This window comes from Dreissena polymorpha, chromosome 10 (genome assembly GCF_020536995.1).
Source record: "Dreissena polymorpha isolate Duluth1 chromosome 10, UMN_Dpol_1.0, whole genome shotgun sequence".
In the NCBI taxonomy this organism is placed as follows: Eukaryota; Metazoa; Mollusca; class Bivalvia; order Myida; family Dreissenidae; genus Dreissena; species Dreissena polymorpha.
In genome coordinates, this window is record NC_068364.1 from 10,115,064 (window position 1) to 10,133,795 (window position 18,732).

Sequence of the window (18,732 nt, forward strand, 5' to 3'; positions counted from 1 at the left end):
CCTTGACCTCTGATCTAGTGACCTGAAAATCAATAGGGGTGATCTGCAAGTTATGATCAATGTTCCTATGAAGTTTCATGATCCTAGGCGTAAGCATTCTTGAGTTATCATCCGGAAACCATTTTACTATGTTGAGTCACTCTGACCTTGACCTTTAACCTAGTGACCTGAAAATCAACAGGGGTCATCTGCCAGCCATGATCAATGTACCTATGAAGTTTCATGATCCTAGGCCTAAGCATTCTTGAGTTATCATCCGGAAACCATTTTACTATTACGGGTCAGTGACCTTGACCTTTGACCTAGTGACCTGAAAATCAATAGGGGTCATCTGCCAGTCATAATCAATGTACCTATTAAGTTTCATGATTATAGGCCTAAGCGTTCTTGAGTTATCATCCGGAAACCATCTGGTGGACGGACCGACCGACATGTGCAAAACAATATACCCCCTCTTCTTCGAAGGGGGGCATAAATATAAACATGAAGCTTACAAGTATACCTATCACATGAACCCAATTTTGAATAGGGTAACAAACATAAAATGCTCACACCCCTTTGTTAGTATTGATAAAGTCTCCACCAAAGATTTTGGGACCTAAATTGCTTTTTAATTGATTAAGTGTGGTTACACTTATTGAACTCTTTAAGGTAACAAACTGCAATTATTGACAGGCGTACAGTACATTAATTCATAAACAGATTAGCACAAATTATCTGTTAACTTACCCCTGCAATTTAAAGGCAATAAATCTTTGTTGATATCAAACAAAAGGTGATAACAGGCATGTAATTACATTAAAATAACAAATTATTAAATATAACAAAAAAATGCTGCAAACACATAAAAAATTATCAATGTTTTTATGCTTGTATTCAGATCTCCAGATAAGAGGCTTATTTGCGTATTTACGCATAGAAAAAAAAGCATTAACAATGTAATATATGTGCTGTCTCAAATCAAGTTTAGTTTACTTTGTTTAATTCTCATAAATATTGTTTTACCACTGAGTAATTATGTTTCAGTGTCATAGCTGTTGAGACAATAACCAGTGTATAACTGCACTTCTTTGTATGCCATGTTGATTACATAATTGTCTCTTGTTATCATGAGTTTATGATATAATACACATTCTGATTACAAACTGATTATATAGATGCGTTCATACAAGCTTTTTGATCTATTAATTGATTAGACAATACTTTGTCTGTCATTCTGAGCAAAATAGTCTTAACTACATTTTGAAATCATTTCAACGAAAATTTAACAATCAAATGACATTTATACATATAAAATATCATTTGTAATATAAAGGTCAATAGTTCCAACGTGATGATGTCACATGTCTCAAGACAAAATTGGTGCACTACTTTGTTATTGACACAACCCTATAATTGACAATTAAACAAAAAACCTTTCAGTGAGTCAAAATTTAGATTGGCAATTTTGTGTAAAACATTTTGAGATAATTTCCAGAATTGGATCATTCATACAGGTTATTTCATTATCATGTTTTAATGTGTTGCTCCTTGTATGTAAATTTGTTTCTTTCTAGGTACTCTAATTCATTTATTTAAATAGCTGTTTCATCTGCAGATTTGATGACAATTTAAGTCAATATAAATATTTTGTGGGTGCTTAACCTGGGTTGAAGCATACTGTTAGCAAATCTGTAGATGGAAATGCCAACTGGTAAAATGCTGAAAACAATATGAACAAGAAATGCCAGATTGTAAAATTATTGTAGCCTTGAACGAGGATCGCCCCTAGTCTACATATTAGAATGGGACAATCACAAGTATCTTGTAGAGATTTTGTGGTTTATCGTCTTAATCAAATTTAAATGTTTATCTTGATGCAAATAAGATCTTGCTACATCAATAAATTACATGTATACCTCTATTATTCTTGAAATTAATTTGGGATCCTTGAGTCTTTTTCCTAACACCACCTGGGTCTGCTGTGGGGTTTCTATGTCTTCATCTATAACTTCAATGCTAGGTGGTTTCCCATGGCTAACAGATGAAGGAGTTTCAGGTTGAGTTGAATGAGGAACCTTTAACACATCATCATATGTATTCATGTATTCCATTCTTGATGTTCCACTTGCAGCACTGGTACATGATTGAACATTGTTTTCAGACTTTTTTAATGGCCCTGGTGGTAAAATGTTCACAGGTTTGATGGGTGTAGCCAGACCTCCTGACACAGTCTTAACGTCTTTGTTGACAGTCTCCCTATTTGCTGTCAACTGTTGTCGTAAGCGTTTCTTCTTTGCCATAGCTTTTTGGCCTAAAAAATGAACAACTAGTCAAAAGCACATGAAACTTTTATTTCCTGAAGATCTGTGTACAGTAGTTACAAGGTATGTGTTTGTAACCAGTACTTACCATGTTATCCGGAAACAATTAACATATAATATGCTAAACTTAATTTGAAAAATTATTATTAAGTCATTAAAGGCATTGTAATGGTTATGTAAGTGGCTTCTATACCTTTACAAAAAAAGTTATTTACTCTGATTATTAAGACTATTAAAACCAGGTGACTTAAATTAATTAAATAAATATTTCAATTTCCAATTTAATATTGATCCTACGCCATTGAGACATTTCAGCAAATATATCTCACTTTGAAATAAACGTTTCATCTATTCGACTCAACTAAGACAAATGTATATATATAGCAAACATAGTGTAATTTCGAGGACTAAAAGAGCATTATTATTAGCATTTTCTCCCATATTCGCGGAAGTCTAAATATGTATAAGTTAAACAAAGCTGAATATCATCGTTTATTGCAGAGACGTAGATCTACGTCTCTGTTTATTGTGATCGTGTTTTCATATCCGAAATTATTTCTGATCCGAATCAAGTTCTTAAATTAATGGAAACAGCTGATATACGAATAGTCAAACAACAACACACAATAATTAAACCTAATTGTTCTAACCTTGATAAGTATCTTTATTTATACAGAAGCATAAAACTACATATCGTTATCAAAATGGGCAGCAAAACACTGACACAAAATGTCATGCCTGTTTCTCCCTCATGTAAATTGGGTTTGATTATAGGTTACAATATACTAAATACTTTTGGTGTTCAATACCCTCTAAAAACAAAATCTTCATTTATTTGAAGACACAATTCTCTGTACGGGCACTTGCCATGACTTTATTTTTGAATATTTCTGTGTTCATGTGGTAGGGAAAACATACTACAAATTCACTGTTTTGATTTTAGGTTGGAGACTACATGAGACTTTGACAGTTGGCGGGAAACCATCATCAACTGGAGAGATGCCCATTGTGTACACACCGGTCTTACTGACCTGTGTACTATCGCGAAAGGAGTTGTGGGTAGCACTTCTTTTACAAGTGAAAAGTGAAAGTGATAATAATAATAATAATTTTATTTGTGCACATAACATAATACTACAATCCACATGAACAGTTATTAACAAATCAGAAATACCACAGATAGTCACCATCATAGATAATAATACATACATACATATATATATATATATATATATATATATATATATATATATATATATATATATATATATACACAAACATACATACATATACACACACATATAAACACGTATATATATATATATATATATATATATATATATATATATATACACAAACATACATACATATACACACACATATAAACACGTATATATATATATATATATATATATATATATATATATATATATATATATATATATATATATATATATATATATATATATATATGTGTGTGTGTGGTTTATATTCTATTACACTTTATCACACTTATTGGTCAAAATTAAATTATATTGAAATATAGATATAAAAGTGCACTGGATAACCCGTAAAGTTTTGACGAAAGATCGTACAAAACTTATTTCCAACGGGGTCCATATAATCGCTATCAGTCTTAATAGACATTCAATATCACATTAAAACATAATTAAATAACATTTCTTTAAACAACATTCCGTTTTTAACACACAATAAAAAACGATTTTCTTTCATCATTTAAATTTTCATTCCTACGCAGAACTACTTTGGCGGAAGCATAATTCCCCAAACCAGGGAAATGTGATGCGTCTAGTATAGAGGTGACAATGACGTAGTGACGTAACCATCTATGTATAGAATTGAGAGATGCCGGTAAAAAGATGGCCATAAAACAGTGACCGCTGATTCGCAATGAGTTCTTTCTTACATACTGGATTACCTATCTTTTTTATTGTTTAAAGCATTGCGGCTTGGAATGCTCTTTAAGAAAAGGTATGGTTATGGGGGTGTCTACGCGCAAAAGTTTGACTTTATTTTTTGTTAAAGTTATTGCTTTTACATTGAATTTGTGTAGGAAATCTTTTGGTACATTGTGACCTTGGTGGCGTGTGACTAAATACCGTATATGAAACATATCCGCGGATATGATAGTATGGGCCCCTTTCACCACGTACTCGGGGTTTTCACTGCTCGTCATGAATGCGTATGGATTTGTTATATCGCGTTGTTTTGCTACTGTGCTGAATGGTGTTGCACCGGTAGCTGCTCTCTTTGCAACTTTCTTCCGTTTGTTGGCAAATTCCTGTCCTCCCTTGCTAAATCTCTGTTGCTCATAGACAATTATCTACCGTTCTGTTGCAAATCTCTGGAAACCATCGGTAATTTTGGTATTGTTTCATCGTATGTTTAAATGACATGTGGGGAGTCACTGACCGTCACTGGGGACTCTTTGGTTTTGATGAGCATAGACCTGTTACGCCGATACTCACGTCCACTTTCGCCAGCCTTAACGATGTGCGAACGAGGATATGGCGATTTTCGCACATATTCTGAAGGTCTCCATCCTGTTGGTGTTTTGATTCGTACGGCATCATTTGGCTTCAGGTCTTCATTTACCTTTGCGTGCCTGCCGTAGGAGAATTTCTATTTACATCATAATCATTCAAATTTAATGACGCAATCTTTCCTGTTTGGTCAGCTTGGGGTTTCCGCAGTCCGTTCGATATCGGTATGAGGGTTCTTGCTCTCCTACTCATAAGCCTCTGCATCGGCGAACATACTTCATCATCTCGCGGAGTGTTACGCAATTCTACCAAGCACAAGTAAATATCATGACCTGTCTCAAAGCATTTCTTTGTGAGATGCTTCACCGTTTGAACGGCTCGCTCAGCCAAACCGTTTGATTGCTGATATAGTGGATCAAGTTGATGTAACGTGTAAAATTTTGCATAAATTCACGAATTGTTTGAAATCTTGACTTGAAAGTTGTGGACCGTTGTCGCTTAAAAGCGTGTCCATGATGCCATATCTTGCAATGTTAGCTTTCATTTGTTTCACTATTGTACTTGTTCTTGTATCGTGTTGCAAAGGGGATACTTCGGTGAAGTTTGAGTAATAATCTGCCATGATCATGTAATGAAAACTATCAACTTCAAATAAGTCTGTGCCAAATTAAGTCTGTACCAGTCTCCATGGTAATTCTGGTTGCATAATTATTTGCTATTTCGCTGGCGTGTTTTTGCATGTCAAACATACACTGTAGTTGCGTACTACATCTTCTATTTTATTATTCATACCAGGCCAATATTTGCAATTCACAATTCCAAGATGTGACTCGTGTATAGCTCTTATTGTTTCAGTACATGTATAACGAAGTGAAACTCCAGCTGCTGGAGCAGTATTGAATTCTCATTATATACAATTAGTTGGTCCTTTATTTAAGGCAAGTGACCAATCGCCAAAACAGTACAAGACAGCACAAAACAGCACAATACAAAACAACATAACACATAAAAGAATAAAGCTGGGGTCACCGCGTTAGAACGGTAAATGCAAAGCATTGGGGGGTTAAACCGGTTTTAGTGCGCTAAACCTCACACTTGGCCCAGCAATATTCTTGATACATTTAAGTGTAAATAAAATTTAACCTCATATCATTGCAATTCAAATTAAACAATAATAAAAGGGAATTAAAACGCATTCAATTTAATAACCATTTAATTACTCAATGGTAGGAAAGAGAGCAGAGCAACAGAGCTACAACTTTTTGAGGAACGATGAAAAGAAACTACGAACCTGAGACTCATTGGAACGCAGACACGCTTACCTCTGTGCAAAACGCCCGTGTACACTGACAATTCATCTCTAAATTCCCAAAATGGTTTTGCTTCCTCCTGAAATTCATTGTGCGTTTCTGGTTTCTCATATGATTATTTGTTTTGCTATCTTTAGCTGTCCTTCATCTGCTGTTGCATTTGCCATCTTTTCATGATTTGTACATGCAAATGTTTCTGCCATGAGTACCGTCAGCTCATCATATATTGTTTGTTTCTCTTCTTCATTTAATGGCATTCTGCTCAGGCAATCTGCAAGACCCATTTTCTTCCCTTTCTTATGAATCAACTTGAATTCATATGGCTGTAACTTCAGCACCATTCTTTGTATCCGTAATGGTGCTGTACAAATGGGTTTCTTCAGTATGCTTTCAAGTGGTTTATGATCGGATTCCACTGTGATCAGTACAGTAGTTTGTGAAATCGCTCCCAGCCAAATACTACCGCTAACATTTTTTCTATTTGAGCATACTTCTGTTCTGCTGATTTGAGAGCACGAGATGCCTATGTTACTACCCCATTACTTTGAATTATTGCAGCTCCTAAACCTCTCGTAGATGCGTCCACGGTTAACGTAACCGGTTTTGATACGTGAAAGTAACGTAAAACTTCTGCTGACGTCAGCGCGTCCTTCATTGTTTCGCTTTTTTGTCCAATGCCAATTTTACTTATTTTTTAAGTCTCGAAGAGAAGCATTCAGTTCACGCAATCCAGGAATAATTTAGCAACATAGGAAAGCATTCATAGTATAGTAATCAATTAAATCTTGTTCTCGGGCTCTTTCATTTTTACTATTGTCGAAATGCGTTCCTCTGTCGGTTTGAGCCCCTCTCCTGTCAGTTTGTGACCAACGTAACTCACTTCAGGCTGTGATAATACGCACTTCTCTTTGTTGAGTTTTAGATTAATCTTCTTGCTTTTTCCAGTACAGCTCGTAGCCTCAAATTATGTTCCTCTATGGTATTTTCATGGACCAGATTATCGTCAACAACGATCTCTACACCGTTGATTGCTCAAAAATGTTTGTCTATTTCTCACTGGAACATCGTACGTCCATTGGCATTCTAAGGTATCGGTATCGACTGTATGGTGTATTAAATGTTGTGAGTTTTGAGCTCTTCTCAGTTAATTTCAACTGAAAATAACCCATGTTCGCACACACTGTAGTGAAATATTAGCTTCCATGCAATTTTGTTGCAACCGACTTCATCAATTTTGTTCATCGGATAGTGTTCACGCATGATCGCCTTGTTCAAATCAGTTGGATCAATACATATGCGAACTTAGCCATTCTTTTTTTCCACGCACACCAGCTCTTCGCCCATTCTATCGGCTCTGTGTTTTTTTAATATTATTATGTATCGCTTAAGATGGTCTAACTGCTCTTTCAATTCACACCATATAGCTACTCGAACTGAACGAGGTGCATGTACAACAAGTGTCACTATCTCATTGATCTTGTTGTCATACTCCCATGGCAAACAACCAATTTGATCACCTAGATCACAGGGTATAAAACTGCGAAAAATACATGTTTCGGCACGGACGTCGCCATCTTGACTTCCTTTAGATCATCACGTGATTACCCCCTCTGTTCTAGCACTGAATTTTTTTATCAGTTGCTCTATTTCCATCTGGGTACTGTTTACTCTCATGATGAGGCCTAGTTTCACTGCCCAACAAATTTAAGTTTATTTGTCCATCAATCACTTGGAATGTTAAATTGCGCTTCATGTTATTGTATTCGCATGGTTAATTTTTTTTCCAATGCCTTGGTCCGTGTTCTGCTTACACAAATTATGCGAGCACAACTCTTTAATATTGGGAATTCCGCACACAATTTCTCAGCGATTTGTCTCGAGTGCACGTTGCATTGTGCACCACTGTCTATCTCCGAACGCAAATGTTTGTTGTTGACCTTCATGTTTATTGTCTACTCTTTGTTACTCGTTTCATCGCCATTGTGTACTGTGTAAACATCATGTATGGATGTATATTGTTCGAACATATAAGATATATCGTCTTCGTCTGCGTAGTCTACACGAACGTTAGCTCGACCACGACCATAGCCACGGCTTGGCCTAGTGCCACCACTGTGCTGCCAATGACCTCGAGTTGTTGCACATCCTCTACAATATCTTGAAGCCTTAAAATGTCCCTCTTTACCACATACATCGCATCTTTTGTAGAATGCTGGGCAATTTTTAATCGCATGCATTGTGCAACACTTTTGGCAAAATGACATGCTTCATTTTAATGCATATTTAAAAAATTCTGCACCATTATAAGCCATCATAAGACAACATGTTGCACGTCTCGTGTAACATTTGTTTTTCTAAAGAAAAGGACAATGTCTAATTAAGAGGTCCAAGGTAAAAACATGGCCATACAACAACTTACCACTATATGACCAACATGAGAAGAGGCGTCGCATGTATCACACTTCTACCTACCTCAAAGGTCAACGTCACACTTAGAGGTCCAGTAAAACTTGACCGTAAAACAGCTTGTATTTGCCATCAGTAAACTTTGAGACAATAGTGAAATACATGTAAGGGCATCCTTGCCCTGTGGACGATGTCTGGTTTTATACAAGTTTCTGTTATGTTGTACATTAAACGCAAGTTTTCTTGTAATAAATTTTTTGTAATATAAGGTATTTCTAATTATAACAAGACCTGCTTTTGTGAACGCAATGCCCCCTTCCGTTACTGCGCTTTGAAGTCGCACTGAAGGTACTTAAGAGGAAATTGTCCAAGACCCATAATTTTGCCAACAATCTATGGATGGAATACACGATTCATCTGTAAGTCATGAAGGTAGACTCATTTAATCAAGCTCAAAATATGACAGTTTATGACAATTTTCTTTTAACAGGGTTCATACAGATTTTCTTGAATGAAATTCAAGCACTTTTTAAGCACTTTTCAAGGGGAAAAACCAAATTCAAGCACTTTTTTAGTCCGACATACTGAAAAATGTATATTATTTTAGTGTCCAATACTGACATTTTTCGCTAAATTGGTCCCTTCTTGCTTAACATTCTTTGTGACTTACAACAGTATGCACTACCCTGATACCGTAACAACTGTTTTAATCAAAAGTAAGATATTTCATTATGATATAGTAACGTAATTGACCAAAGGCATTACACATACCAAAACAAAACCCGTTATTTGTATTTTATATGTATTTTAAATGTTCACTCTTCTGGTGGCTTTACAACGCGGATTCCCCCATACTAGCCATCTCTATATCTGTTCTGCATACTTAGAATTGGCGTTGTCAATAACCCATGGGTTCTTCAAAAGCAACCCTTTCTTAAAAATGCACTTATTCACTGGCATATTTCAACTTGTCAGCACCGTAATGGCATAATGCATACAAAAAACAACAAAGTAGACCAATTGGCGACAGATGAGTAGTAGTTACCTCCCTTACATTATAAAACCCGCACCGATCCAGTACCTGCTAGTATAAACAGATCGGAACTGTCATACATCTGGAAAAATACTACGACTTCGGACTCATTGACAAGACGTGAAAATATGTATTTTTACCCTTCGTACAGGCACCGTGTACTTAAACAAACGCCACTCACTGCGGTGTTCATCTCACTGTGCATAGGCGTAGATAATGGGGAGGCAGGGGAGGCAGCCGCCTCCCCAATATTTCGGCTAGTCATCGTTATATAAATAAGGCGTAAAATCCCCCCAAAACGCCTCCCCAAAACCAGTATTTTTGTAATCACGCGCCGTCAGTGCAGAAGCCATGTGTCCCCTTTCCGTCTGCTCCGAGGTTGCCAATAGTGATGTGTCCATATCGCTTGTAAGGTGTCATAAACCAGGGGCCCGGGTAAATGTCATCGTGTTAATCGTTTTATTGTTCTTTTCCGTGATTGCACTGTCGGTGTTTTGATTAAGGACAGGCTATTCTTAATTTTATTTGTTCGCTTTAATTTAAAGGTAACCGCCACTTAAAACAATTTTGAGTAAATATACGCGTTAAAAACATTTATTTGATTGAAAATATGTTTGTTCTCTAAGAATAACAGTTATTATTTGATTAGAATTCATTGAAACAATATCATATACGTAATTGTTTAATTTTCAAAATGAGCATTCCTAGTCAGCCTCGAAATTTTGCTTTTCCTAAGCGTTCATCGGGAAGAAAAGCCAGAACAGCGTTCATTCCAATCTAGTTGGATTGATTCGTACACATGGCTCAACCACGATGAGGTATTTATATTAATTTTAAATATTAATTAATTAATGGCTAAACAAATTAAACATTAAATGAGAATAAATGTACATACTTATATACGTTTGCAACTCAATGCGTCACTAGACTTGAATGGAATAATTTTCAATTAATGACTTACTGCAATAAATGCACTATTCTTTAATATTATAATAGCTAAAAGGGTCGTTTTGGATTCATTAAGTTATGAACTTTTCGTATACTAATACAGTTTATTTATAATTATTAATAATTAACTTACTGGATTGTCGGAAGTGACAGTTCCCTTGCAGTTCTCACTTCGTCGCTGAGAACATTCCTATCGAATCGTCGACTTGGTTTCCTTCTTCTTTGTGTGCGAGAAACCTCCATATCATAACTTAACAGTGCCACTCTGACTTCTAATGAACTCCATAATTGATGAAATGGTTATAGTGATTTGACAGTCTATGTTGCATTTTATACATTTGACGGAAACAGTTTGCATTTCGAGCAAAGCATGTCGTGCATTTTCAAAAACAAAATCGGTTTCAGTTTGCTTTAATTTGCAGCTAATTAGGCAGGCTGCGAACGTGTTACCGTTAACGATAAGCACCCCGATCTTTTAATCTTTTAATTGGTAGACCGGGCGGACTTTAATTGTTGAGTACTTGTTACCTTTGAAGAAAGCCGCATACGGGTTTATTAAATTGAACCGTCGAAATCCGTTATTGGAGAAAATATACAAATAAATTATTGTTTTCAGCTTGCATAAGGTTGTAATAAATTGCATACAAATTGTTTATTTTACTGACGGGGAAAATATCAAATAATTCAGCCGCGATGACTTTTTAATAGCAAAAAGGGGAAAATCACGTTATTATCAATATGGCGACGTCGATGCCGATGCAGGTATTATCCGCTGTTCTATACCTTTTATTAATTGCATAAATTTCGCTTACTTTCTAACCATATTAGCAAGAAAGTTATTGGCGTGTTTTGTCATTGTAATACTCGATCTATATATCGACTTTACTCGCCGCGCAATTTCTTTATTTAGGGGGCACTTCTCCGGGTCTTCAATTCTGACAGGAGGGCACTTCTCCGCCCCCCCTATTTTTCAGCAGGAGGGCAGTTCCCCGCCCACTAAAAAACAGTGAGGGGGCAGTTCTCCGCCCATTAAAAAACAGTGAGGGGGCAGTTCTTCGCCCAGCGAGAAATCTTCGAGGGGGCAGTTCTCCGGGGGGGGGGGGGGCACCTATCCTAGGGTTTGCACGCATCGTGTACAGCTATTTTAGGTTACAACTTCTACATGAAATAAATGAATTTCTTTGTTTTGATAAAAAGCGCGCGAAAATTGCCGTGGGTCAGATAGAAGAAGCGATCAATATCATCGGATCGATATGACGTGAAATTATCTGAAAGCTTGGAAATAATGAATCTGTTTTTAACACTTTTAATTGTGGTTATTTCATTTTAAAGCACTTTTCCAGCCAAATTCAAGCACTTTCTAAGCAATTTTCAAGGCCATGGTTGAAAAAAAGCACTTTTAAGCACTCCGATCGTTTATAAGCACTTTTCAAGATAAACCTTGATTTTCAAGCACTTTTCAAGGTCTGTGCGAACCCTATTAAAAACAACAACGGAAAACGGTTATTATAGAGAAAACTTTTAAGTCCAAGGCCCATAACTTCTCCAAAAAGAAATGGAATGGAAAGAAACTCATACTCCACCTGTAAGTCATGTTAGTAGACTCACAAACCAAACATAAGCTCATTGCGTAAAAAACCCTCTGTAAAACGAAAAATTCCATGGTACGTTACTTCGCCGAAATCAATGGACCCAAAAGAAACACGACTCTTTATCTACAAGTCATAGCTGATTTTTAGTACCTTTCGAAGCTCTGAAAAAACCCTGGAAAACGATATGCCGGACTTACTGGGGAGGGGGCATAGTAATATACACATATATCCACTATGGCAGCAACCGGCTTGGGATTCAACTCAAAATGCACACAAATATAACTTTTTTTAAACAATAACTTTAGATAGGTTTATCAACAAATATACACATGTAATATAGTTAAGTTTTTTTTTATGGCTGATCTAATTCAAAGAAAGAATCAAACAACCCGAAGCTTGTGATTCTGATTCTCAGCCAAGTTGCAGTAGTTGATTGATGAGCTATCATGAAATTATGAATTTGATCTAAGGCTCCTTTCAAATTGGATTTTGAAGTATATTTAAAATATTTCTCTTAAACTCGTTATTGAATATAACACATTTGTTGCGTTTATTGGTATTTTGAATCGAAACCATATTGACAAAACAACTCATATGTATCTATCTTTTATCACTTGCCAGTGCTTACTCAGAACACGTGTCAGGTATTAATGTATCTGTTTTTTTGGTTTTCAATGTAACTGTTCCATGTGCATTCATTGTATTCAGCAATTGTTTGTAAGTTTAGCAATATTTCAGTCATACCACGGCGGTTAGTTAAAACACTTGTTAACACATTTCCTGAATAAGCAGGTTCACCAGTAAATGTGCGTTCTTGTGTCACTTACTAACATACGCTTTACTATTAAGATAAACAGTCCGACATAGTTTCATCAAGATTGAGTAATGAATGTGACAACTAAAATGGTTACAAGGTTTTCTAGGATTTCAGCTGGTGAGCTCTTTATTGGACACAGTATACCCAGATTTGAACTCGGCCTAGATATTGTCCACATAAACATTCTGACCAAGTTTTATTAAGATTGGATGACAAATGTGGTCTCTAGATTGGTAAAAAGCTCGAAGTCAAACTTCGCCACAAATCAATGGATCGTACCACATTAACACTCCTGTCAGTGTTTCGTTCAAAACCGACTTAGTAATTAGCATCAGAGTAAAGGTGGTCTGAAGAGTAAACACTGAAATGTTTTTTTGCAGACTTAAATAAATTAAATTACAATAATAACAAGGGCTGTTTGTAAAACATGCATGCCCCCCATATGGGCTCTCTGTTGTAGTGAGAGCCATTGTGTGAATATGTTTTTTGTCACTGTGACCTTGACCTTTGACCTAGTGACCTGAAAATCAATAGGGGTCATCTGCCAGTCATGATCAATGTACCTATGAAGTTTCATGATCCTAGCCATAAGCATTCTTGAGTTATCATCCGAACACCATTTTACTATTTCGGGTCACCGTGACCTTGGACCTTGTGACCTCAAAATCAATAGGGGTCATCTGCAAGTCATGATCAATCTATCTATCAAGTTTCATGATCTTTGGCATATGCGTTCTTGAGTTATCATCCGAAAACCATTTTACTATTTCGGGTCACCGTAACCTTGACCTTTGACCTAGTGACCTCAAAATCAATAGGGGTCATCTTCGAGTCATGATCAATCTAGCCATGAAGTTTCCTGATCCTAGGCATATGCGTTCTTGAGTTATCATTAAAAAAACATTTCACTATTTCGGGTCACCGTGACCTTGACCTTTGACCTAGTGACCTCAAAATCAATAGGGGTCATCTGCGAGTCATGATCAATGTACCTATGAAGTTTCATGATCCTAGGCCCAAGCGTTCTCGAGTTATCGTCTGACAACCACCTGGTGGACGGACCGACCGACCGACAGACCGACCGACATGAGCAAAGCAATATACCCCCTCTTCTTCGAAAGGCATAATAAATCATATAATTATATTTATCAATTTTATGGGCATGTCAGTGTGTTTACTTCTTCATGAGCGATCGAAAGTGTACGAGGTGCATTGAATCAACCATACAACAAAGCCATAAACAAACTGTAAATAATTTACAAAGAGAATTACATGACAGTTCTTACACGAAATGGTCATTTTCTTTGACATATAATTTTGTGTAACCTTGTCCGAGTGACAATATTGATGAATATTAACATACAACTGGAAAACAAAACTGAGCATGATGACAATTGAAAAGTGTATACCGGTACATCTTATATTCATCTATATTGGAATCTTTTTTACTAGTTAATATGAGTGATCTCGCAGGTCAAACTAAGTGCATGTTTTAATGATGTGGTTCGTACATTGCAAAAATATAGACTCATTAAAAGTAATGATCAAGTTTTAATTAACAGGTCCCCGCTAATTACTTTCAATGGAAGTTAATTTTATAATTATAAAACACTTAATTTTTATCAATTTAACGGGCTAGTATCTAAACAGTATTTAGTTTCGTATTATATTATATGGACAATAGACTTAAATTTGTACATATATCTTATTGGAGCAACAATTGAGTATTTTGGCGAGAAATTACTCAACCAGATGACTGCTCAATTCTACTACCAAGAGAAAACATGTTGGTATCATAAATTGTCTTAAATGATCAGGTTGCCACCCGTGGTTTATGACACTATTATGTTAGTTTGGACGATATATGATCAAAACAGGGAACTACCGGTATACAATAGATATATCATACCTACGAGATAGGTATACAAGATAATCGCTTTGTGCTGAAAAACAGGGGCAATTAAACACCCTAATACAAATATTCAAACGAGTTTAAGATTGATGCAACATATCTTCGTTTTCCCAGACAAATATCATTACAGTTACAGTTGATTTTTTTCATCTTTATTTGTTTTAGTTCTTACCTTTAATGAATTCTAAAAGTTGTTGATTTTTTAGGGTTTCCTTATAGAAAAAGTGACGCTAAAATGTGTGGATGTGTGGTTGGGAAATTGTGTGGATTGATTTTTGGTTAGTACATAATACCTAGAAAGAACAGCGTAATCAGTACGTATTTCATTGTAAATAAAAACAATAACAGTATAATAATTAAAACAAGACTAATGCCAAGCAATATAGGTCTCCTACCTGCTCCACCATTTTCAGAATTTTTATTATATGTTTATTTGTTGCCATAGCAACCAGAATTTTTGATGTAGGAACAAAATGAAATGACGTGCATTATGTCCATATTGCCATCAATGCATGTCTCAAGTTTCATGAAAAAATATTAAGAACTTTTAAAGTTATCGCAGGATCCAGAAAAGTGTGACAGACTCAGAGCGCAAACCACAAGTTCCCTCCGGTGAAACTGGTAGGGGATAAAAACACATTCTCTTTTACGCTAATGTTTTATACAGACATCAATGTGTTAATTAATATTAAATGTATTGAATTATTGCTAATATAAACTGATTGTCAACTTTTTCTATATGCGCTAATATGAATACACCTCTTTTTGCCAACCAGTCTGAACTTTGCAGATGCGTGAAATCACTCGTCAACTGGTCTATATGCCACTCTACCTGGGGCATAAAAAAATAGTATAAAGGTATTACAGAAAACCGTCTGTTTGACACCGCCTGTCTGCCCATCCGCCCTACATGATTCAATATAATAACGAATTTCAACTCTGTTGAAAATCTAGATAAAAATTCAGCAAGAAAGAGACAGCTTAGTTTATTATTGTGTTATTTTCCATGTCTAAATGGTATTACACATATTACAAATGAGATAAACAATGTCAAGTCATATTCACAAAGGATGCTCAGATGAATTGATAGTAAAAACAATATGACAAATGTCAAAAATGTCTATTTCAATTTATGGCTTTTCAAAGTACCAAAAACAAATTGCTAATTTGTTTACCATTTTTCATAAAACTGCGTACAGCATCTATAACAGAATCAGATAGGTTTTCACTCATAAACAAAGTTAATTTGAGGTCAACTTCATAATCACTTGTTTTATTGACACACCTAACAATTAACTGTATAATATTTTATATGCGTACATTTTTTGCAGCAAGCTTACTTCAATATGAGCTTGCAAAACCCCCACATGATATTGAAAAATTGAAAACGCTGTTATTATTGTGAGTACTGTTCTAACCAATTTCTTCATAATTAAATGTGCACATAGCTCATTGTCATTGATTCCTACTTGGTATAAGGCTAAAACTGCATAGTAAACACAGACTTTCAAATAAAAACTTTCTGGAATTCTGTTTCAATATTCAAGTCCCGTTGATACTATCTTCTGTATGGGTCATCAGAATGCTGTGTAGTTTGGATTGTTCATTCGGTTACGCATGCCCATTCCCCCTCCCATGCTGTTGAAGCCACCTTCCATTTTCATGTTGCCACCAAAACCGCCACCCATGTTTCCTGCAATTACATAGAGACACCAAATAACATGATTATATTCAACAGTGCATCTACTAGTATGTCAAAACAACAGCCATTTCCACAACTGTGATCCTTTTAAGCTTCAAGTGTCGCCATGACCTTGTGGGTGTGACTTCATCATGCCCAGCTGTACAATGGCTGAATGTGATTAGTATTTGAGACAAGCTTAATCAAAAATAAATGGCACAGGAGACATAGTACCTTTTAATTAATTTACAAAAAGAGGTTAAAACATTTAACCTTCAGGTGTTACCTTGACCATCCTTTCTGGATTGATTTGCAAAACAGAATGAAAATACTTCAAAGTGGAGATCATAGGGGAAACATATGTCACCATTGGACAAGACTAGACATCACTATTACCCCTTTTACTCTGGTATACTAAAATAACAAATTCAAGAGCTTGACATTTTGTGAGCAATATTTGAGAAGTATTTCGAACAAGACTATTGCCAAGCAATACATGTTCCCTACCGGCTCCACCATTGTCAGAAATTCCACCATTGATTTTTTTTGTTGTTGTTGCCATAGCAACCAGAATTTTTGACGTAGAAACAAAATAGAATGACGTGCATAATGTCCATATTGCCATCTATCCATGTTTAAAGTTTCATGAAAAAATATTAAGAACTTTAAAAGTTATCGCAGGATACAGAACACCACCATTTTCAGCAGTATTTCTAGTCTTTTTGTTGCCATAGCAACCAGAATTTTTGACATAGGAACAAAATGAAATGACGTGCATAATGTCCATATTGCCATCTATCCATGTTTCAAGTTTCATGAAAAAATATTAAGAACTTTAAAAGTTATCGCAGGATCCAGAAAAGTGTGACGGACGGACAGAGCGCAAACCATAAGTCCCCTCCGGTGAAACCAGTAGGGGACAATAAGCAATACTAACACCTTAAAAAATTAAGCAGTACCGAAAAATTGTCTTGAAAGGTAATATAACAATAACAATCTACAATATTTAACAATCAACACAAAATTCCAACATTTAACAAGACTATTGCCAAGCAATATAGTCCCCTACCGGCTCCACCATTGTCAGAAATTCCACCATTTTCAGATTTTTTTTGATTTCTTTTTATTTGTTGCCATAGCAACCAGAATTTTTGATGTAGAAACACAATGAAATGACGTGCATAATGTCCATATTGCCATCTATCCATGTTTCAAGTTTCATGAAAAAATATTAAGAACTTTTACAGTTATCGCAGGATCCAGAAAAGTGTGACGGACTAACAGATGGACAGAGCGCAAACCATAAGTCCCCTCCAGTAAAACCAGTAGAGGACAATAAGCAATACTAACACCTTAAAAAATTAAGCAGTACCGAAAAATTGTCTTGATAGGTTATATAACGATAACAATCTACAATATTTAACAGTCAACACAAAATTCCAACATTTAACAAGACTATTGCCAAGCAATATAGTCCCCTACCGGCTCCACCATTGTCAGAAATTCCACCATTTTCAGATTTTTTTTTAATTTGTTGCCATAGCAACCAGAATTTTTGATGTAGAAACACAATGAAATGACGTGCATAATGTCCATATTGCCATCTATCCATGTTTCAAGTTTCATGAAAAAATATTAAGAACTTTTAAAGTTATCGCAGGATCCAGAAACCACCATTTTCAGCAGTATTTCTAGTCTATTTGTAACCACCATCTCAGCAGTATTTCTAGTCTATTTGTTGCCATAGCAACCAGAATTTTTGACGTAGGAACAAAATGAAATGACGTGCATAATGTCCATATTGCCATCTATCCATGTTTCAAGTTTCATGAAAAAATATTAAGAACTTTTAAAGTTATCGCAGGATCCAGAAAAGTGTGACTGACTGACAGACAGAGCGCAAACCATAAGTCCCCTCCGGTGAAACCGGTAGGGGACAATAACAGAAGCAAAAGGTTGCAACATAAAAGAATGAATCTTGAACAGACTTTTACCATCCCCTGCTCCTAAAGCACATAGGTTGACTGTATGTTGATAACAATAGTACATGTAAGCATTATTTAACAAGACACCTAAGCTTATTCATCCAGAACTTCAAATAATTTTTTATGCACCTCAAAACTCTATGAAAAGAACAAGACATACACATAAAAAATGTTGTTTAAAGACTAAGAGGTAAACCCAGTCTTCTAAATGCAAATAAACTGAAGAGCTAGACTGCACAGT

At 35.7% G+C, this 18,732-nt stretch overlaps 2 protein-coding genes across 9 annotated transcripts in view; both read right to left on the reverse strand.

The window, feature by feature from the left end:
* Window positions 1-3,101, reverse strand: part of LOC127847485 (nuclear valosin-containing protein-like) — a 46,058-nt gene extending 42,957 nt beyond the window's left edge. For 2 of the 3 annotated variants that reach the window (XM_052379447.1, XM_052379445.1), the window contains exons 1-2: window positions 2,954-3,101; window positions 1,899-2,293 (exon numbers count right to left, since the gene is read on the reverse strand). In XM_052379447.1, the coding sequence (XP_052235407.1) occupies window positions 1,899-2,282 (384 nt within the window). In that variant the 5' untranslated portion in view covers window positions 2,283-2,293; window positions 2,954-3,101. The remainder of the gene's footprint in view (window positions 1-1,898; window positions 2,294-2,953) is intronic. The other variant, XM_052379446.1, reaches the window with a different exon arrangement.
* Window positions 3,102-15,806: 12,705 nt separating this feature from the next.
* Window positions 15,807-18,732, reverse strand: part of LOC127847491 (heterogeneous nuclear ribonucleoprotein F-like) — a 42,964-nt gene continuing 40,038 nt past the window's right edge. For 5 of the 6 annotated variants that reach the window (XM_052379477.1, XM_052379475.1, XM_052379476.1 and 2 more), the window contains 2 exons: window positions 18,501-18,530; window positions 15,807-16,518 (listed from right to left, as the gene is read on the reverse strand). In XM_052379477.1, the coding sequence (XP_052235437.1) occupies window positions 16,403-16,518; window positions 18,501-18,530 (146 nt within the window). In that variant the 3' untranslated portion in view covers window positions 15,807-16,402. The remainder of the gene's footprint in view (window positions 16,519-18,500; window positions 18,531-18,732) is intronic. The other variant, XM_052379474.1, reaches the window with a different exon arrangement.